At 42.7% G+C, this 23684-nt stretch overlaps 1 protein-coding gene across 12 annotated transcripts in view; it reads left to right on the top strand.

The window, feature by feature from the left end:
- Nucleotides 1-23684, top strand: part of b3gat1a (beta-1,3-glucuronyltransferase 1 (glucuronosyltransferase P) a) — a 123583-nt gene that overhangs the window by 92449 nt on the left and 7450 nt on the right. For 4 of the 12 annotated variants that reach the window (XM_078956459.1, XM_023961214.2, XM_078956460.1 and 1 more), the window contains 4 exons: nt 1195-1337; nt 5001-5143; nt 11713-12218; nt 22687-22983. In XM_078956459.1, coding sequence (XP_078812585.1) covers nt 5032-5143; nt 11713-12218; nt 22687-22983 — 915 coding nt within the window. In that variant the 5' untranslated portion in view covers nt 1195-1337; nt 5001-5031. 12 annotated transcript variants of the gene reach the window in all.

The raw sequence follows: 23684 nt of genomic DNA, 5'->3' as shown, positions 1-23684 counted from the left end.
GATAGACTTCAATGCAGTTTCCAATCAAGACGTGTTGCACTTTCAGCAATATAGATAGAAAAAACTTTATTCAAAGAAAGATGTCTAACTTTATGTTAGAACATGAAAAAAAGCAAAAAGAAAATGATGGGTTTCAAAGTGGCACTTAGCTAAATAACGCAATTATAAAGGCATTAGTTACACAGTAGCTTTATCATACATTAGTCTTGGGGGAAAAAAAGAAGTCAAATAAAAATGTCCCCAAGATTCCATTTCTTCACTAGTAATGCACTAACCAGGTAAGGAAAATAGCACAGAAAAAGCTCCCAGTGTTGTTGGCAGAGCTCAAAACTCCAACCAAATTATTTCAAACATTTCTCGAGAATGGCCAGATTGAGCTAAACGTGTGAACAACTCTGTGCCAGTGTGGATGTAAGACTTTTAATGTATGCAGGCACGTATACACCTTCGCTTCATTAGGAGTTCCAGCACCCGTCAGCGCCTACATTTTGCCAATGTGCATTTTTAGCTGTAAATAATACGCTTCCAAGAAAGTTTGCATGTAAAACTATAAGCTTTCTGCATGTAACTGAATAGAAAACACATTTACGGAAGCGTCACTTTCTATATCTTTAGATGTTAACACACAGTCTCACTTTTTGCATAGTTTTTACTGCTTTACTGGGTCCCAATGTGTTGTGTGCATCTGCCTTGTATTTGTCGGATGTCTGCTTTTCCCTCCCAAAAGATGTTTTCTGGGGGGGCTTCACAGTATTTGTTCCTATCAAGTCCAAGTGCTGATGCAGCGTGGAGATATCACAGGCGGGTTGAGGCTTTGGCAGAAAGCAGCATTTTATTTTGGATGTAGTTGAATAAGACATTATGTCAGTTTATTCTTGTAACATTGCCCGACACAGACTGTTTGCAGGCTGGGCAGACGTGACTAACACTTCCTGTTTCCAAATGCAGGAAAGAAGAAAACAAAGTGAACTCAGCACTGCAGTTCAGGAGTAAAGATCAAAGTTAACCGTATGTTCAGACGAATTAACTATTGAACAGAAGAGCAACAAAGGAGGGCTTCTTCTTCCTGTGGGACCAAACAACCAGAATCCAAATTTTGCTTATTTTTACTCGAACTTTTGAGTTTTCTTGAATCTCAAAGCCGTTATTGATCTGTGTGATCGGTTCAAAAACCAAAATCTTCTTGTCTTTCAGGAATGAAAATTCTCTGCAGCAAGAAGAAAGCAGGAAACGATGACACACCGCGGATAGCATCAACGGTGGACAGTCAACCCAGCGTCCAGTGTGCAACCCGCATGTGCATCCATAGTGGAGCCATGATTCAGTTCTAACTGTGGGTGAGCACCAAGACTTTTACTTCTTTTTAATCCATGCAACTGTATCAAGTCACAAATAAGTGATATTTTATCCTAAAGAATACACATTTTTGATAATGGGGTTGTAATAGAATAGATTAGAATGGAACACAATAGAATTAGTCTATTGTCACACATTGTCCACATGTACAATAAGATTAAAAGCCATCACCATATCAGTGCAAAAAAAACGATGTACATAATATTGGACTAAGCTTGGAAGCTAGTGATGTATTTGTAAACAGAGCCTAATAAAGATAATTGGGGCGCACAATTATGTTAAGTCCCGACATATTGCCATCTTCCCCAGCTGGAAAAAAGGATGACTTGCTTCCTCATGTGTGAATCTTGAAAGAGTGAGCAGAACACCTGTTCCTCCATCCTGTCTGCCTTTTCTTTTAATTGAGCTAAAAGCTCAATATCTGTATTTTTCCAGCTACAGTTTGGCCTAATTCCAAAGACGATTAAGCATGTGGGAGAGAAGAGGAGGATTGCTGTCCCCTATATTCAATGTAAATGAGCGGGGAGGAACAGGGGGAGGAGCATGGCGGCCCAGTCCTCCCTCCATTATTGGTTTTTGTGTTTGGTAGACAGACTGTCTCCAGTCGCCGCCTTACCGTGTTCGCCCTTCAGGTATTCCCAACAATACTCTGCACTGGACCACAACCAAGATTCACTCAATTCTTTGGCTCCAAAACCTCCTTTACTCATTAAACGCTCATTAAAAGCTGATCTTCACCTGTGCTTTGATGATCTAAAGCTGATCTTTCATGTCCATCTTTAACCATTGAACTCACCACAGATTAGCTTCCTTATTTGATGCTCCTGCAAGATTGTCTTTTGATACTAAAGCCCACAACGTTTGACCAAAAGTAATAATAAATAAATGCATTAGGGAAGAAAAAACTGAAAGATTGAGGACCTAAAGTGACTTTTGTATTTTCTGATTAGTTTTGAAACTAAGATTGACCATTTTATGTAAATGTTTCTGCTTTGTATTTTATTGTTTACTTGGATTGCCTCTTGAGTGGCAGTTATGTTTCGTTTAACATGCATCTGTATTGGAATTCGGTGTTAGTATTCTAGGGTTGTGAAGTCATAAATAAAACTGTAAATGTCTATTAAAGTGTGCAGCCTGAAAAAGCAAACCTCCTTGCAACAACATCCATCTATTATTGAAGCCACACATTTGTTTATAAATGGACTCCATTTTAAAATGAGCAGAACATTGGTCTGTATTTTACAATCAAATCATACGTTTCCCTGATCTCTCAGGATATTTCACTGTCCCACTCAAAATAGGAGAAGTATGGAAGTCTCAAAGCTTCTCTAGCAAAAGTAGTGAGAGTTCTCCAAACTAACTGTGGGGAAAGGATTTGAGTTTTTTTGGGAAGTTTGCTCCATTTCCACCATGAGTTGAGTATTAAGTATGGAAACGATGATATAGTTTTTTTATTTTATAGCTGCTTGAAACTGGGGTTTTGGGCCTTTTAACCCTTGTGTTGTCTTGTGAGGTCCAGATGACATTGACGTGTTCTCCCTACCATGACAAAGGTGGATAAAGGTGGAAAGATTTCATGTAATCCGTGGACACCAGTGAAGATCACAAATCATTGAAGAAAAAAGGTTCAGAGCACTGTCTAGTGGGTCTAGATGACCCAACTCCCAATGTTAAAGTGCCTTGGATAGCACAAGGGTTACCATCACAGATGTCTCTGGCACTCGCTTTTTGACGTGCCGTAACACTTCAACTGTTTACACAATCAACTCGACTCAGCTAATTCAGACTAGGAGAACAGTAGCTTTGCACCGACTTTACTAACCTGAAAGTGCTGCACAACGGCACAAAGCCGCTTTTCTCTGCAACAGAAGCAGCTGATTTACATTGCGTAAGCACTTCACTACTGTTGCATATCGGCTTTTCTGTGCTACTGAAGCGGCTGGAATGAGGTAAATTGCATAAACATTTGTAGAGTTACGGTAGTTGACAGAATGGCTGTGTCCAAATTGGAGGGCTGCGTTCCTCCTGGGCTGCATTTGAACGCTGCTTACGTCACAGCGCCGCCACAAGTGCTGTCCACATTCAGCAACTCATTCAAATGCGGCCAAAGAATACAACCTTCTTTTTCCAGATTTCATGGACTGGTCCAGTGTATCCTTCCATGCTGTCCATATCCCAAGATGCATTGCGGCCGAACCCAGAGATTTTCTGACATCAATGGCGGACTGTGAAGCGGGACCCAGAGTTGGAGATAATTACACCTTTTTAAAATTACACCTCCAAGATTAAAAGTTGGATCAAATAAGCCAGGAAAATGTTAAGACCCATGCCCGATTCACTACTCCTCTCTGTTCGGGACTCAAGGTTGCTAGGCGACAGGACATTCACCGATGTAACAGCTGGAATTATCCAAAGGCTAGACTCGTCCAAATTCCCAGCCGTTAACGTCCGATCTACCCGCTCTACAAAGGAACCGGCCAAAGTGGCCCGGGAAAGCCGCGGCCACTGAAGGATGCAACGCTCCAATTTGGACACAGCCAATGTCAGCTACAGCTTAGATGATAAAGGGTTAAAGGAAGAACCCCAAACCCATTTTCTGGTAGGCTACAGTGAAGGTGAGGGCTCTAAGCCAGAAAGGGCATGTGAAACAATCCTAACAAACTAAAGAGTTTTAGACAATTTAGTAGAGGCAGCAGGATTTTGCCGTCCAATGTTTCATGCTCTGCAAAAAAAACCTTTGCTTTCTGATGATTCATATTCTCAAAAGAGCAGCTCAGTGCTTTGAATGGGAAACAAACGTTCTGAACTCAGATGGATTACATCTTTGCAGTCACGCACAGTCAGGTGACGTCCCTTTCCGTGATCTGGCTGCTTCGGTCAGTGAGGGTTAAGTCACCCAGGCAGCTGGTGACAGGACTGAAGAGCTCACTGGGGTGGCGGCGCTCTGACTCCAAGACCTCATAGGGCTTTCATTAAGCTTTTATTTGCTGTAAGAGTTTGTACTCAATCAATTTCCTCAGAGAATAATGTCGCGTTCACCTATTCCAACATTTAATTCTTGGAGGCTGTGTGCTGCCTGGAACTCCGTAACCCTGCCTGTGTAGCAAATAAAAGGCTTTTATTTTAATCCGAAAAAGAAAAGTGCTGCAAAAAATCTGAACTGAAAAGCAAACCCAGTCCAATCATCTTTAGACCGATCTCAAACGCATTTCATTAAGATGACGCCATTTTTAGCCAATAAAATCGGTGTCATATTCTAAGACTTTGTTTTTCTTAAAAGAAACTTCGCCTCTAGGTTGTGGACAGGGCTGTTGGTGCGGAGCAACCCCGCCCTCCCTTCCTGTCACCCATAAGTGAGCTCTCTGTTTACAGCCTCTCCTGCTAGTTGACAGCTCCAAGCTAACGGCACTTTTTCGTCTGCTCCTGATTCACAACAATTTAAAACTCAGAAATGCAACTTTTAGCAAAATGTTCGGCACACACGTCCTCCATCGTCAGAAAAATGCCACAGGAACACGTGAAAAACACCCAAAACACCATTTTCATCTGAGTGGGTCTTTTAAAAAATGCTGCCAAAATGATTTGCACACCAGCAAACCATGTTCTATTGTTCTCACTGGGATTTTTGCTATTGCTTTTCCCAGGTAATGCCAAGCAGTTTAACCAATCCTGGAGATGCCGAAGAGAAGAGATATTCTTGCCATCGTACTGATTGTGTTACCCTGGACTCTGCTCATCACTGTTTGGCACCAAAGCGCAATCGCTCCACTGCTTGCCATCCGCAAGGGTAAGAGGTACACAGCACTTCACCGGCACTATCAGACTTGGAGTGGGCGCTTGAACCCGACCCCACACTTTGGTTTTAGTGTAGAGGCACTCATGAGGCACGATCCGTAGCTTTATCGGAATTCTATAACACTTGTCCTACTTTCAGGTGCTGTTTTGATGATGCATGCTTAGTCTGATGGTCAAAGGGTTAATTATGCAACATCTAACCTGCATTTGTTTTTTCCATGTCAATAACCCATCGCCGACAGCAAAAAAAACAACAAGTTCCGCCACAAATTAACCTCTCACAGGGCTCATTGGAATAAACGCTGCCATCTTGATCAGTTTACCATGTTTGCACACCAGCCTCTGTCGTTAGCACATTCTCACGAGTCTGCCAATCATCTCTAGAGGCCACATGCCAACACTGTGAAATGTCAAGTATGCAGCAGAGTAAACACAACCAAATTAGAGCCACGTCAAATCAATGAAGCCGCTTGCTCTTTTCTTGTCGCACCTCCAGGGCACCTGTAGGGGTTTTTACCATCACACCACGTTCACTCAAATCAGCCAAAACAGCTTGTAATGGAAGCAACTTAGACTTTGTCTGATGCTAACTGTTTAAAAATAAAAATTTTGGACCTGTGATCCAAACACATTCAGACGGGTTAGCAGTTATCATTGGCGCTGTCGAAAAGCAGAAACCTATTCTAGCAGTAAATTAGCTGTCTTGAGGTAAAGGTGACAACATAACTAAGAACACTGCTCAGTGGAGATTTTGATAAAGTTCTGCCCACACACCTCCCTTTGTGTGCAGCTAAAGCCAGAGATGGGGTTTTTTTTTTGGCAGCACGCTCCCTGGCAGCCCCTGCTGAACATCTGGCTATCAGCAGATTGTGTTCATCCCTGTACTGTAAAATAATCCTCTTTAGGTTGTAAGTGTGAATGGAGCTGTGACAGAGACTGCCCAGTCACACAGTCACAATGAAAAGAAAGGAACAACTTTGAATATGTTGTCATCATTTATTGTGTGCTCTAAATGTGACTGCAAAAGCTTTTGCAGCAAAAGGCAAAAATAGAAGAGAATATTCTGCAGAAGGTGTTTTGTTCCACTGCAGAGATGGGTATACTTAGTGATATACTTAAGTAATATTTTGCAAAGGTTTCGCTCCCTAGTCATTTGAATAGAATAGAATAGAATAGAATAGAAAAGAATAGAATAGAATAGAATAGGTCTTTAATAATCCCTAAGAAAATTTAAAAATGACCATCTGCTCCCACTCAAATCCCACACACACATTAAAAACAAGAAAAATAGTAAAACAAATAGCAATAGATAAAAAAGGTAATAAATAGATTAATAATGGAAAAATCCGTGGGTTAAAAAAATAAAAATCAAAAATTAGAAGAAATTACTTTTCAGATGCCCTGCCAGAGAGTTGTATTTCCTGATGGAACGAGGAACCAAAGATTTCTTCAGTCTTTCTGTGGAGCAGCGCTGGGACAGCAGTCTGCTGCTGAATGTGCTCCTGCTGCTGGTGAAGGCCTCATGTAGGGGATGTGAGGGATTCCTCATGCTGGCCCTGAACCTGCTCAGAGTTTTTTGCCCTGCCACCTCCTCCACAAGATCCAGCTTCAGCCCTACTACAGAGCCTGCAGATGTTCTTCTTGCTGGTGTTGCAGCAGCATACAGCAGCATAGAGGAGAGCACTTTCCACTACCGACTGATAAAACATGTGGAGCAGTTTAGTGCAGATGTTAAAGGAGCGCAATCTTAGGAGAAAGTACAGCCTGGACTGGCTTTATCTTGTAAAGCTGGTCCGTGTTGGTAGTCCAGTCCAGCCTGTGGGCCAACCCCCCCCCCCCCAGGTACTTGTAGGTCTGGACCATCTCCACGCTTTTCGATGTTCAACTGCAGCTGATTCTCCCCGCACCACGCCACAAAGTCCTCCACCAGCCGCCTGTACTCCCCCTCCTCTTCTCCTTTAATGTATGCCACAATAGCTGTTTCGTCCGAGAACTTCTGCATGTGGCAGGTTGAGGTTTTATAGCGGAAGTCGGACGTATACAGCGTGAAAAGAAGAGGCGACAGCACTGTCCCCTGTGGTGCCCCTACACTGCAGCTGAGGGTACTGGAGACAGACCCCCCACTATCTCACTGTTGGTCAGATAGTCCATGATCCAGGACACCAAGAATGGTTGCACAGTCATCCTGGTGAGCTTCTCCTGCAGCAGCTGAGGATGTACGGTGTTAAAGGCACAGGAGAAATCAAAAGAAAAACATTCTCACAGCGCCACCTATAGGACACCATCTGCTTTCCTTTTTTACTACCTCTGAAGGAGGGGTGCCCAAAACGTCGGACTGGAAGGAAATGTGGGTGGATCGCAGGCCATCGAAAACAAATAAACCAAAAAAAGACGCCACACGCCGCTAGCAGAAATTCCCTCCCTACTCCCTAACTACTAAAAAACTCCACAGTGCAGGACTTCTAGGATTTGATAAGAAATTCAGACAACATGCTCACTACTTTTCTTTTTTTAACAGCGAATATGACATCACCGATTTCCCAAAGTGAAATTGAATAAATATGAGCATCATATGAAGGCTATTTATGAATCCACTGTGTTTGTAAGATGAAAACTTGAATGGTTTATATTATTAGTATCCCTTGTGCTATCCTAGGCACTTTGACATTGGGAGTGGGGTCATCTAGACCCACTAGACCAGGGGTGCTCACACTTTTTTGGCATGTGAGCTACTTTTGAGTAGACAATGTCTTGAAGATCTTCCTGTGTGTGTGTGTGTGTGTGTGTGTGTGTGTGTGTGTGTGTGTGTGTGTGTGTGTGTGTGTGTGTGTGTGTGTGTGTGTGTGTGTGTGTGTGTGTGTGTGTGTGTGTGTGTGTGTATATATATTAGTAATTACTACTTGCTAGTAATTACTTACTACTTACTATTAGTAAGTAGTATTTTACTATTTACTAAGATTTACTATTAGTAAATGTTTGTTTATGAGTTACATGTTTATTTGTACACTGTTGTTTATATACTGATACTTAAAAACTGCACAGTAAGATTACACAAAGATACTTTTGTATTAACGGATGAGGCGTTTTATTACAAAGACAGAAAGCAGCAACTATCATATGTCATGCTCTGTTGTAAACCATGCAATGCGGGGAGCGTGGCATTTCAAAGGTGCTGATGGCTGCGTACGAAGCGCGTGCCACAGAAAAAACCGCTTCCTTAATGAACTCGTATTTATCGGGCGAGAACTGCAGAGGCGATAGCAGGGGGACACAGGCGGGGCGGCTTCAATAAACACTCCGGTTGTCCGGAGTGGTCCTCTGCCAGGGACTTGACATGCCGCGGGGCAGAAAGAGACTTTCTGATGACAGACAGAATCTGCGCTCAGTGAATTTGAACACGCATGTGCAGTGACACATGTTTCAGAAGATGTCCGATTGGCCGTTCTGCATGTCAATCATGTCCCGTACTTCTCAGGGAGGATTTTGATTGGCTGGTGGATTTTTTAGAAGTACCGTAATTTCCGGACTACAAGCCGCTACTTTTTTCCTGCGCTTACAGCCCTGCGGCTTATTCAGTGACGCGGCTAATTTATGGATTTAATTAGCGGCCGCCATGTATGTACTTTCGTACTCAGTGAATAGTTTGTATTCTCTATCTAACACCAAGCACAAGACATTTATATTCAACACACCTCTAAGCAGCCAAACAGCATGGACTTGACTTCAGGTCTTAGACACTTCAGTCATGGTTCAACAAAACGAAACACGCATGCCCGGCCGCATCCCAGAATCCTTTGGGGCCATTAGAGCCAACGTGCACGTGATCGCCGCTACAATATGATGAAGCTTTCAAGTTAAAAGCAATCGTTAAAAGCAGCGTAAAAAAGTCCACCGTCACCAACGGGTTTGGAAAAGCCGGTTTGCTGCGTGACGGAGAGAACAGCGCATGGAGTGAATTTACACTCCATTTACGGTTTCTAAGGAAACCGTAAAAGCGGAATTTTGCTTTGAAAAACTCACAGCCTCCGTGTGAGCTGGAGACATCTTCTCCTGCTGATTGAGCTGCGGGGCCGATGGCAGTCTGAAGGCTCCCACACGTAACAACGCACCCGCCCCTCATACACAAAACGTACAGTATTAAGTCCGATTGCTTTGCACAGAAACGATTTGCTCCATCCACCGGCGCAACGGGGACGAAGTGCTCCTCCTTGAAGCTGCCCTGGCCAGAGGTGTCGGAGTAGATAGGAAGGGGAGACAAGGAGCGCGCGGGGCGGGAGCGGAGCGCAGAGGCTTCTGAATTCTGACGCACGCGCCGCACTGAGGCGTGCGTATCGCGCTGAGGCGCGCGTATCGCGCTGAGGCGCGCACTTTTCAGTCGCCGCTGCTGTATTTTACCGGTGTGTTTTTTAACCAGCCCTGTTACTCCCATAACGCTGCCGCGACACAAGCGGAAGGAGAGCTTTTCCCGTTCACCCCTCCATGCACTGCTGATACTTGCTCATTCTTAAACACATACAACAGTGTGGCGAGCCGGGCATTGGCCCCGCCTTTAGCCCCTAAGACTCATGGGAAATGTGGAATCGCGGATGTAAATTTCCTCATCATAACTGAGGGATGCAATGTTGATTATATGGTTACTGTTTGTAATTTTATGTATGTCAATAAGTAAAAAAAAAATGAAATAAAAACACCATAACTGAGGGACTTGTGAACAGAATAGAGGTCCATGCTGTTTGACAGATGTCGATACACTCAAATACATGAGCCAGAGGCAAAGCTGGAACCACCCACAATGTGCTAATGAATTGCACTCACTCTGGGATTCTGGCCGTGATCTGTCAGGATGACTATATCGCCTAACACATGCACGGCTTGTACTATGCCGCGGCTCGTGTATGTATAAAACTAATTTTACACGTGAAGATGGGTGGGTGCGGCTTATAATCGGGTGCGCTTTGTAGTCCGGAATTTACGGTACTTTTTTTGTGGTTATTTATCTTTGCTGACCTGCGATCTACCCTCATGTTCTTGAAGATCTACTGGTCGATCGTGATTGACGTACTGAGCACCCCTGCACTAGACAGTGCCCTGAACCTTTTTTCTTCAATGATTTGTGATCTTCACTGGTGTCCATGGATTACATGAAATCTTTCCACCTTTATCCACCTTTGTCATGGTAGGGAGAACACGTCAAAGTAAGGGTGGGGTCATCTAAGATAGCACAAGGGTTAAAGTGTTTATTTTCCACATTGAAAATTGTTAAAACACAATGCATTGTGGGCTATATTCACCAATCTAGTTAGCAGTAATGCTCACTGGTTTTTCCCAGAGACTCCTGGGGCATCAATGCACTCAATTTTGGAATTGTAGGTTCGGACAGTTTTTCTTCCTCCTATACATTTGAAACGTGGATGTATAGCTGTTAATGTGTCTGCTTTTGTCCTGGCTGAGCCTCAAACAGAACTTTTCTTTGGTTGGTAGACCGCACGCCGCGGCGTCATTGACAAGTACAAACACATGCGTCCAAGTCAGCAAGCTGCTGAAGGAAACACGACAGAGGAACTTCTTATTATGGTGTTCATTTACATTTTTTATCAGTTAATTTTAGATTATGTGGTCCAACTCACATAATAAGGCTGTGTTTATAGGAACATAAATGTGAACATTTCAAATGATTATTTTGTAACATATAATTATATTCAAACAATAATAAATAGATCTTTTGGAGGTGGCTGTTTCAAAAGTAACTTGCATGCCAGAAAGCCGTGTTTAGCCTGATGTAAAGTATACGGAAACATTCCTCTTGATCTGCTTTCTTAAGGGCTGCATTCATCTAGTTTTTCTTTTCTGGTCTCAAACATTTCAGTATCAGCATAAGAATTCTGTTTCCTTGTAGGAACGCACAGTAAGCCAGCACAATTTCAATATCTGCAGATAATTGCACAGCATAGGTCATTTTCAGGTCGCCTGCAAACACATTTTATAATCTCAGAGGAAAACAAACTTGCTATTTGCTTACCAAGCAGCAATGTCGTGGTGGAGAAAAGCAGCATTTTATTGAACACTAAAAGGCAGGAAACATGAAAGAAATATTTGAGCATTAATTTCAATTTCATTTTAAGAGTAGAAATCGGATATATTGTGTTTAACAGCCATTTTTTAACTTACATTCACTTTATAGGTAAACATCACTTTAATTGGTACTTTGATTACCACTATAAGTTATGTAACATGGTATAAAAATGGAGGGAGGCATATATTGATAAACCCCAAAACAGCACTACAGGAATTGCAGGCCTCATCACTATACTACTTCCCCATGCACTGTCTTTCTGTCCATCAGCCTTGTAATCCTCTCACAGTGCCTGCTTTCGCTTCTTACAGCCTGTCACCACCTAGTAAAAGAGATCTTTATCATTCCAGAGAGGCTTGCAGTCCACCACCAACGTCTCTCAGGTACTCTTTACCTGCACTGGGCTTAGGTTACCTGAGGCAAATATACCAAAAGCAACTCAAGGTTCCTCTAATCCCTTACTTGTCTTTTTATCTTCATATCTGCAGATTCGGGTGGCGAGGGCAAGAGGGAGGCTGGCGGTCAGGACTCCAAAGAATACTGTGCTTCAGACAAAGACATTGTGGAGGTAGTGAGGACGGAGTATGTGTACACACGGCCTCCCCCGTGGTCTGACGTGCTCCCCACAATCCACATCATCACCCCCACATACAGTCGGCCTGTGCAGAAGGCCGAGCTGACACGGCTGGCAAACACTTTCCTCCATGTTCCCAACCTGCACTGGATCCTGGTGGAGGACTCCCAGAGGAGAACGCCTCTCGTCACGCGCCTCCTCAGAGAGACGGGGCTGAACTACACCCACCTCAACGTGGAGACCCCCAGGAACTATAAATTACGGGGTGACACTCGGGATCCCAGGATTCCAAGAGGAACGATGCAGAGGAATCTGGCTCTGCGGTGGCTGAGGGAGACCTTCAACGCCAACAACAGCCAAGCTGGGATCGTCTACTTCGCTGATGATGACAACACGTACAGCCTGGAGCTGTTTGAGGAGGTTAGTGATGGTGCAAAGTGACGCTGTTGCTTCCATTATCACCCACTGTTATTGCATGCAAAGGCTACCAACTGATTATTAATAGGAAAACAAAAATACAAACCCAAACATTTCTTCTACTTAATGCATTCCCTTGTCTCAGTTTGAAATTAGATTTGTTGGGAAACTGATTTTTTTTTTAAAAAGGAGTAAATAAAAGCTTCTGCTGTAATAAAAAGAAAAACATTTAAAATGTGACTATTTTTGTATTCAAATCATTTGTGGAACTTACTGAAAATATGACCTAATTATCAGTATGAAAAGTTTACTTTTGCTGTTAAAATTGGTGATCATAGGGGGAACGTTTGGGAGATTCTAAGCATATTGATGAGTGGATTTCTTAGATGCCATTGCATTGACCTGCTTAAAGGGTGGGGTAGAGATGAAGTAATGCAGCTTTGAAAAAACAATCCTCATCTGAGGAAAACATTGCATTTTGTTGCATCATTTGTGCAATGCTGGATTACTGTAAAGGGGACAGACTGTCTATAGGTAAAAGGGAAATCCCCTCATGGATGCAACGAAGAAAATAAGGGAAAGTCTCCCACAAGAAAATAAGATTTTGCAATGACTGACAGACTTCTAAAGGATGACTTAAATATTAAGTTTTTAGTTACTCAAATTCAACATGTAAACTATGTAAGGGATATTGCTAGATGTCTCTTTTAAGAAAGTAACTAACTGCTCTGAAGCCTAAACCGGTTGCTTTTATAAAGTCTGTTCATTTCTGATAATGGACACCTCGAAGGCATAATCCTAACCGTGGTCACATACAAATAAATATTCAATCCATTTTTAGTACGTAGCCACTGCAGTGACATAGAACATTTAAGCTATGTGACCGCAAAGTTTTTTATATACACACAGTGTGTGTGTGTTTATATATATATATATATATATATATATATATATATATATATATATATATATATATATATAGTACAGACCAAAGCATCAAAACTATGAATGAAATAATTTGGAATTATATAAACAAAAAAGTGTGAAACAACTGAAACTGTCATATTGTAGGTTCTTCATAGTAGCCACCTTTTGATTTGATTACTGCTTTGTACACTCTTGGCATTTTCTTGATGAGCTTCACCTGAAATGGTCTTCCAACAGTCCTGAAGGAGTTCCCAGAATGCTTAGCACTTGTTGGTCCTTTTGCCTTCACTCTGCGGTCCAGCTCATCCCAAACCATCTGGATTGGGTTCGGGTCCGGTGACTGTGGAGGCCAGATCATCTGGTGCAGCCCCCCCATCCCTCTCCTTCTTGGTCAAATAGCCCTTACACAGCCTGGAGGTGTGTTTGGGGTCATTGTCCTGTTGAAAAATAATTGATGGTCCAACTAAACCCAAACTGGATGGAATAGCATGCTGCTGCAAGATGCTGTGGTAGCCATGCTGGTTCAGTATGCCTTCAATTTGGAGTAAATCTCCAAGAGTGTCACCAGCAAAGCACCCCCACACCATCACACCTCCTCCTCCATGCTTCACGGTGGGAACCAGGCATGTAGAGTCCATCCGTTCACCTTTTCTGCGTCGGACAAAGACTCTGTGGTTGGAACCAAAAATCTCCAATTTGGACTCATCAGACCAAAGCCCAGATGTCCACTGATGTTCATTTGTTGTGTTCCTTAGCCCAAACAAGTCTCTTCTGCCTGTTGCCTTTCTTTAGCAGTGGTTTCCTAGCAGATATTCTAGCATGAAGGCCTGATTCACACAGCCTCCTTTAACAGTTGTTGTAGAGATGTGTCTGCTGCTAGAACTCTGTGTGCCATTGACCTGCTCTCTAATCTGAGCTGCTGTTAACCTGCCATTTCTGAGCCTGGGGACTCGGATGAACCTATCCTCCCCAGCAGAGGTGACTCTTGGTCTTCCTTTCCTGGGGCGGTCCGCATGTGAGCCAGTTTCTTTGCTTGATGGTCTTTGTGACCACACTTGGGGACACTTTCAAATTTTTCCCAATTTTTCAGACTGACTGACCTTCATTTCTTAAAGTAATGATGGCCGCTCATTTTTCTGTACTTGGCTGCTTTTTTCTTGCCATAATCCAAATTCTAACAGTCTATTCAGTAGGACTATCAGCTGTGTATCCACCTGACTTCTGCACAACACAACTGATGGTCCCAACCCCATTTATAAGGCAAGAAATCCCACTTATTAAACCTGACAGGACACACCTGTGAAGAAAAAACCGTTTCAGGTGACTACCTCTAGAAGCTCATAAGGAGAATGCCAAGAGTGTACAAAGCAGTAATCAAAGCAAAAGGTGGTTACTATGAAGAACCTACAATATGAGATATTTTCAGTTGTTTCACACCTTTTTGTTTTGTATATAATTCCACACGTGTTAATTCACAGTTTTGATGCCTTCGGTGTGAATCTACAATTTTCATAGTCATGAAAATAAAGAAAACTCTTTGAGTGAGAAGATGTGTCCGAACCTTTGGTCTGTACCACACACACACAAACACACACGTCATTTTTTTCTAGTTTAAAATGTCTTCTAGAAAATGTGTTAATTTTTGAGTCACAAATAACAGTCGAACCCTTCAAAGTCATCTTTATGATGTTTTTTCTCAGACATTGTGAAGGAGAATGGGAGGCTGGGGGGGGGGGGCTTGTGCTGGTAATCAGGACATCTCAGGCCATCCATCTTGGCATGAGTCAAATTAGCGTAGTGGCCACGGTCTGGGTCCTCCAAGTATTAGCCTCAACTCTTGTTAGTGGTGCAGACGAGGTCCATAGTAAATGGAGCGGCAGGTATTGACGGAGGCTGTCATTACCTTTCTTTGGGAATCTGCCAAAGTGCTCCTTCTCCCTCAGTGGCCCTCCATCACCTCCACCGTGCCTATTTAGGGAGCAGTGTAATAGCCCTTAAAGGCAGAGAAAGAATCACTGAAAAGGAGGCATGGAGACAGAAAAAAGAAGAAGAAAAAGAGTGACAGCCGCGCAGGACTGTGCTGCAGGTGTTGGTTAATATGCTCCGTGTCTCAGCAGGTGAAATCCTTCAGTGTGAATACGACATTGTTCTTCGCCGTGGCTGGCTCTCCTCTCACACTCCTCACTTACAGCTGTGTCTGTGTGAGTCACTGGTGTTCAGAGGAGTCTTGCTTTTAGCAAAACTCTCAGCAGAACCCTAATCAAGTAGAACGTAAGCAATGCTCACACACACACAGAACAAGAAAAAACAAATACCCAAGCATCTCGACGAACTGCAGCAGAACTACCCACCTCTGGATCATCCTTAGAAGCCGGTGCAACACGAACGCATTGATCTGCCCTGGCAGAGTGTGCAGCCGCTTTCCTGTTTCCTGGAAGTTTGCCGTCCTAACCTGCAATCTGCATGCAAATGGGACTCATGAGCACTGATGGTACTGGGTGGAACTGTAGGCCCAAAAAGGCTTTGCCTCCTGGGGAAGAGAAGACTGTATGTCCGTAAGGAAGACTTCCTATTGAAGAATGTTCTAAACATTATCAAAGGAGCTACAGAACAGGGAGATGTGAAAAGATAAAAGAAATATTGAAAAGATATTTTTGGGGCAATTTTCTGTAAACAATCAAAATAGATGGAGGAAGGTAGCACAGAAATTATTCGTCAGCTACCTGCTAAACATACAGGTTTCTTTGTAGGCATTTTTATTTTTGCAACCAATGAGATTAGTTCCAAGGAGGACTCTGCATCATTTTAATGAGGTCATATAAGTTTCTAGGTCAGATTTGAATAAAAACTGATTAAAAGTTCATGAAATATTCATTTCTGCTGTTAGAGGACATGACTGTAAAAGAATTGCATTCATAATTAAGCTCTCATAAGAAATGTTTACATTTTTCTTCCAAAACAAGCTTATTTATGTGTAGCACGCTGGTATTTGGATCTAATCTTGATACTGCTTTTAAAAAAAAATACATTTAATATACATAGATTTGTGAGAGTTGATATTATAAGGTTTTAGAAATCAGATATTCAAATGTTTGATTTGTTTATATGGCAAGTAAGGCAAGTTGAAAGGCCTAAAAAAAAAAAACTAAATTTAAAAAAGTGTGGACATAACCACCTTTATGTCTTAAAACATGTAGTCTCTGCAGTATCTGCATGGTGATGTCATTTACGAGGTCATTTCTGAAACAGCTGACAACCTCCATGATGGGACAGAATGACCCCACCTTGTGAAACTGTTTCACTGGAACGTTTTCCCAGAACATCAAATGTATATTGATTCAACCAAAACGGAAAAAAAGGACTAAATAAACAAACCCCGCTGCTATACAGGACAAAGAACAGTGCAAAGAGCGGCTGTGGAAATGGACGCTGTCTCCTCTGCAACCTGAAGAAACGTCTATTGTTCATAGATGTTCAGTTTCTTGCCCTGCTTGTTCTGATTTCCTGTAGCACGTAGAATCTAGTCCCTACAGGCCCTTAACTAACTGGAGCAGGAAACAGCTCAAATGCTCACAGTTTCATGCATTCAGATCTGGAGCAGCACTGAATATGAAACTGTGCAAGCGCATCATATTTACCACATCAGCGCTGGGGAAGCTTGCTTGCATTATTTCAGTGTGCTGTGAGCAGAAGAGCAATTCGTGATTTTCCACCGCAGTAGGTTTTACTTCCAGAGGAAGCCGACAAAACTCTAATTGTCACGCTTTCGGTGTGAATGGAAGTGTGGGAAACTTATTGACGCCGCCTCCAAAGAGCTGACGTTATCGTCTCACTTTTTGTTCTCAAAGTGGAAACCTTCAAGACCCACTCTGATTGAAATGCTGTTTTGGGGGTTTTTGACATGACCTTGTGGCCTTTTTCTGAAAATTAAGCTTAAAAATTGCATTTCTATGTATTTCTTTAATCAAACGATCGTGAATCAGGAGCAAAAAAAGAGATGCTGTTTGAAAAAGAAGCATTTTTGACCCAGAAAATAATCTAAGCCACAAGCTCCCTGCTCCGCTCCATTCTGATGGATCCACTTGCAGACAAATAGATCCATGAACGTCTTTGTTTTCCTCGTCTGAGCTGGAATCTGGATCTGAACTGTACGGCTGGATAGCTCCAATATTGCTCAGCATTTTTGTTGCACCGCTAATGTTAGGTTGGGGTTTTGACTGTTGCTCTGGGGGGTGGGGTTGCTTTGTGCCAATGCCCACAAGTCTAATGAACTCCTGCCACTCTGTAGAAAATGTCCAAGAAAACAACATTCACTCATCTTCTAAACCCGTTGTGTCCCTTTCGGGGTCTCTGGGCTGCTGGAGCCTATCCCATCCACTACTGGGTGAAGGCAAAGCACATCCTGGACAGGTCGCCAGTCTGACGCAGTGTCACAATCACACACTCATGTATTAGTGTAACCAATTAACACTGTCTAGTGGGTCTAGATCAGTGTTTTTCAACCAGTGTGCCGCGGCACACTAGTGTGCCGTGAGAGATGGTCAAGTGCGCCGTGGTAAATTGCCCTCATTAACTGATCTAAAAACATTTCCCATCTCCAGGAAATCAGCTCTGTGTTCATCCAAACAGGCCCTGATAAAACCCTGAGTAATTAGGAATATGAAAGATCATACAATTAAATTTTCTTTGTGTTTATTTAATTCTATTAAATACATTTTGATAAGAATGACGTTACCGCGATTTACCTGCAGCTATAAGTGTTTGCGGAAAAGTCCCGCCCCTTTAACTGTCTCCGCCAATCATTCTTTAAGGCTTAATCACATGTCATCAGTCTGACCAATCAGAAGTGGTTCAAGTCTTCACTTCCTTGTTCCAATTTAGCTCAAAAAGTCGCTCAGTTCTAACAAAAATACCAGCTAAAGCTCGTCTTTAGCGGTGTAGCTTTCCACAGAGTCCGGTGTCAGACCGTGGGCCAAATGAACAAAACAATGAAGCTCAGAGACGCGAGTCTTTCTTCCCTCTTTCGGTAGTTTTCACACTACATCTCCCATGATGCACTGGCTTAAAGGGACAGTGTCTCAACGCACAATGAGTCCTCCTTGTTTAACGTCCTGAAACCACAACAAATAGTTTCTAAATTTTCTAACGTAACTTTTATTTCATCTTAGAAAAAAACTGCCGCAACTTCCTGCTTTTTCCACCACAACTATCACAAAAATGCACGTTAGATTGCGGGGGGCGCGGGGGGGGCTCGATCAATAAAGACCATGAATTTCTGCTTTTTTTTTTTCTTTGGATGCTGGTGTGCCGCGGGATTTTTGGCAAGGTTAAAGTGTGCCGTGGCTCAAAAAAGGTTGAAAAACACTGATCTAGATGACCCAACTTCCAATGTTAAAGTGCCTAGGATAGAACAAGGGTTACAAGAGCACTGGGAACGCTTTTACAATAGATTTAAAGATGATCAGAGAGGGTCTTTGAACCTTTCTGATAATGTCTACTTTGTATTTTCTTCTCAATCTTTTATTTCATTTAAAAGCTCAAGGTTTTATTCTTTTTTTTTCTTTCAACTAAACAAAGTTTTATAAAATGAACTCTGTCTCAAAAATGTTCATAGAATTGATCCTCCTCTATTGTAAATCTCTGCAGAAACACACTCAAAACCTTTTTTCTTTTAACTCTTGTTGAATTGATGGTGAACGACTGCACAGCCTTTCAGAGGAGAACTAATTGTGAAGACTTTTGTGACTCATATAAAGATGGCATTTGATTATTTTTCTTCCTTAATCCCCTGTGTCAACTGCTACCTAACCTTTACTCCCACGCAAGCTGACTAATACGAGTGCTATAACTCGCTAAATCTGTCGCTGCCCTCCTAAAAGAGAACATAATCGGAGGAAATCCGCTGCCTGGTGTGAAGCAGGCTCTGGGGAAGCAGGAAATAAAGTGTCAATCTGCAATATAGACACTTTGGAAACAAAATGTGAACCTTTTTGGATTATAACTTCTACAAATAAGCCTTTTAACCCTTGCGGCATTTTGTGGGGTCCAGATGACCCTACTCCCAATGTTAACGTGCCTCCAAGGCACATTAACACTAGACAGTGCTCTGAACCTTTTTTCTTCAATGATTTGTGATCTTCACTGGTGTCCATGGATTACATGAAATCTTTCCACCTTTATGCACCTTTGTCATGGTAGGGAGAACACCTCAATGTGAGGGGGGGTCATCTGGACCCCACAAGGTAATGCAAGGGTTAAGCTGTTATATTGTTGAGTACCCTCAATACCTGCCTCTTGATTTAATTTGATTGTTATTATCTCTAAAATAGCCTGTTCAATGTGAACTGCCCATTTTTTTATTTCAAGAACCCTGAATTTCCTCTGTCTTCTTTAGAAAATTTGGCTAAAAGCTTTAATTAGTTTAAACAAAAAATAATTCAGTTTCATTGGCCTGCATTTATTTGCACCTGCCTTGGAAAAACCTTTGCTTTTCTAAAGTCCCCTTTGTACAGCAGCTTTCCTATTTCTTGGGAGTTTGTCGTACTAGCCTGCAATAGTCCTTTCTATGAAAGTTGTCTGGTGAGATTTAAACCTTGTAATTTGACGGAAGAGAAGGAAGGAGGTAAGAATGTGTGCCCTGTGTAGGCTACCCCACCTTGGTGGGACACAGCCTGGGTAGACGGGTAGACGGGTGGGTAGACAGACAGACAGACAGACAGACAGACAGACAGACAGACAGACAGACAGACAGACAGACAGACAGACAGACAGACAGACAGACAGACAGACAGAATTTGGGGGCGTAAAAATAGTTACTGTTTATGAGTGAACAAGGCTAGCAATCAGCAGGTCAAGCCAAGCCCCCAGCTTGCACTTATGCATTTGAAGCAAAGATGAGATTCCGATTGTTTCAATACCTTCAATGACCACTGATGGTTGGTTTCCAAAAGGAATAGTTTTCCATTCACTTCTGGTGTGTCTTTTCCAAACGTTCACAGGTTGTGCAATAAAAATAAATGGAGGTTGGCGAAGAGAAAAGTTAATGCGAAGGTTCAAAAACAGTCAAACTCGACAGTGGTTTTTGTTTTAGGAACCTTACAAAGCCTGTTTTGACAGCTATTGTGTTAAAAACCTAACAATGGAGGCACGGTGCAATCTGATGACCTCATCATTAAAGGACATTTTAACGTCTCAGGTTGGGTCACTACATGATGCACTGTGGGTGTTGGCCATTTTTTCAGGGAGTCAGAATCTACAATTCCTTTAATCCCACTGCCCTGGAAATTTCCCAGAAGTCTCTGCGAAAAACCAGTGTGCATCGATGTTCTCGTGATCAGCAAATATAGACCACAATGCATTGCGTTAGAGCGATTTGATAGACAGAGCTTGAACTGAATGGTTCAAAGGGTGTTGAGGGGCTGTGGAGCAGGAAGGATCTGTGAAAGCCTTCTGTCGTGTCCCTGACTGAAAGAGCTGCTCAGTGCACCCATGGTCTCAGATTGACGATGATGATGATGAAGAGGGTGTTCTATAATGGATTCCTGTTTCTGCAATATCCTCCTTCCACCCACCACAGTCACAGATTCCTGTTCCTGTCAGTGAATACCCCCCACCCCCAGGTGCCCAGATGCAACAACGCCATCAAACTCTTTAAAAGTCCTGCAAACTCTGAAGGACCTAGTCTCCTCTCAGGCAGACCGCTTTAGACCCCAAGGTGGTGGAAAACAGTCCAGAAGGAAGGAGCAGGCATCAAATGGTAAATGGTGTGTACTTATATAGCACTTTTCTACCTACAAGGCCCAAGGCGCTTTACAGTCACACACACATTCACACACACACACACCCATTCACACACACATTCACACACTGGTGGTGGCTCCGCTGCAGGGCACTGGTGCCAAGCCTCCCACCAGGGGCAAGGTGGGGTTCAGTGTCTTGCCCAAGGACACTTTGGCTCATGGGCGTGCAAGGCAGGAATCGAACCTGCAACTTACGATCATGGGTCAACCGGTGCCCCCACGGCCGACCCCCATATAAAAGGATTAACAACCAAACAAAGACAAGTAAGCCTGAATTTTAATGCAATTTGTACACATGCTCACTACTTTTTTTATATATACATATATATATATATATATATATATACTGTATATACTCACGAAATATTAGGTCACCTCCCTTTGCCAAAGTGAAAACCAGATAAATATGAACATTTTACAAAGACTATTTATGAATCCAATGCGTTAATGTTAATAACTGAATCAAAAAAAAAAATTAATGCATTTTTTTAAACAAATCATTCAAACGCATTGCATCATGGTCTATATTTGCCAATCTAGTGAGCATCAGTGTACAATCATTTTTTGCCTTCTGGGAAATTTCCAGGGCAGTGAATTTTGGAAATTGTGCATAGGAAAACAAAATGGAGACGGCCACATATAGTTCACTAAACGAGTAGTGAGTGAATTCATACACAACTTAAATTCCACTTTTCCCTTTGTTACAATGTCTTTATGGATAAAACATGCAAAACTTGAAAAGGACAGATGGAGTTGTGCCGTGGTGCAGCGGTAGGGCGGTCAACCCATTATCATAAGATTGCAGGTTCGATTCCTGCCTTGCATGCCAATGTGTTGAAGTGTCCTTGGGCAAGACACTGAACCCCACCTTGCCTCTGATGGGAGGTTGGTGCCAGTGTTCGGCAGCAGGGCCACCATCAGTGTGTGAATGTTTGTGTGACTGTAAAGCGCTTTGGGCCTTCGAAAGGGGGTAGAAAGCGCTATATAAGTATTTACCAAAAATATGAATAAATATAAGGTTTTCTAACACATTTGCTATCAGAAATGTCTTCAACTTCCCCATCGCCCCGCTACCAATACAGATTTGATTTTTAGCATTATTTTTGGCTCTTGTTACAAATAAGTACTATGTTGTACTGGACACTACAAAAGTACAGGCACAAACCTTTAGACTTAACACATCCCTTGCTTAATTTTCTTTTTCTGCCGCAGAGAGTCTGATGAAACGACTTCATAGACTGTCCTCTTCTTTCTGCTCTCCATCACAAAAATGTGCTTTCTTTATGGCTGCTGCGGCTCTTAGCAGCATGGCAAAAGACTCACCGAGCTGCACATAAAGGAGGAAGAGCGGCACAATCGTTTCATCACAGATGAAAGGACAAGAAAGGACGGGGGGGGGCTAAAAGAATTGCCTAAGCCGACCAACGACCAGAACTGCTTTCTCTTATGGCTTCACTCCATCCAATCCCTCTTACCTCTGTCCGTGTTTTCTCCTTCTAAAGATGCTTGTGCCTCATTATCTCATTGTCAGGCAGCTGTTGAAGAGTGTGTGTCATTAGCCCTCATCTAACACAGCTGCACAGGGCACAGCTGGTCAATAAACACCCTCCTTCAGAGAGGATCATGGCTGCAGCGCCGTGAAAGCCTCGGTCAACGTCCTGCTGCGATGCTCAGAATGGGATGCATCCGCCCTGTCAGGCTGCTAATTTGCTCTCCTTCCTCCTCTTCGCTCTCCTCTCTTCCAGATGAGATCAACTCGGAAAGTTTCTGTGTGGCCTGTGGCTTTTGTGGGGGGGTTGCGGTACGAGTCCCCCAAGGTGAATGCAGCCGGGAAGGTCTACGGCTGGAAGACAGTGTTTGACCCCCATCGGCCATTTGCCATCGACATGGCCGGCTTTGCCATCAACCTGAAGCTCATCCTCTTCAAGCCGCAGGCATACTTTAAGCTCCGCGGAGTGAAGGGGGGCTACCAGGAGAGCAGTTTGCTCCGAGAACTCGTCACCCTCAATGACCTCGAGCCCAAAGCAGCCAATTGCACTAAGGTAATTCCCTTTTTCACGTTGATAGGAGCTGAGGGGTTAGCTTGTCTAAATCTGAAATAACATACTAGGTTACTCAACACAAACAAGTAAGGCACCTATTATTTGCTTTTAAGTACTTTAAGTAATTAAAACATTTTTTAAAAATTTTATTTATTAATGATTTTTGGCCTTTGAACAAACTATTCTAGTGTAAAATGTAGCATTTTTTTAATCCAGTTATAAAACTGCAAATTATCATGTTAAAAACAACAATAGTAAAATAGTAAAAATGTATTTATATAGCACCTTTCAAGATTAAAATCAGAAAGTTCTTCACAACAAAACACAGTATAAAAATAGCGTACAAAAACAGAAATAGGAAAAAGCTATTTTGAAAAAATGTGTTTTAGCTGCATTTTAAATAAAAACCTACAGATCTGAGGCTGAGAGGAAGGGAGTTCCAGAGGGATGGAGCCACTGCTGCAAAGGTTCTGTCACCTTTAGTTTTTAACCGGGTTCTCTTTACAACCATCAGACCCTGGTCACATGACCTCAGGGACCTGCTAGGAGTGTACGGCTGCAAAAGGTCTTTCATGTAGACCGATGCTTGGCTATTGAGAGCTGTGTATGTTAAAACTAGGATTTTAAAATGCGCTCGCAAACAGATGGGGAGCCAATGCAGCTGGATTAATAACGGGGTGACGGGTAAAAACGTGGAAGAA

This window comes from Oryzias latipes, chromosome 13, assembly GCF_053564925.1.
Source record: "Oryzias latipes strain Hd-rR chromosome 13, Olatipes_Hd-rR_3.1".
NCBI lineage: Eukaryota > Metazoa > Chordata > Actinopteri > Beloniformes > Adrianichthyidae > Oryzias > Oryzias latipes.
Note: the sequence above shows the minus strand (reverse complement) of the source record. Positions and strands in the feature narration are given on the sequence as shown.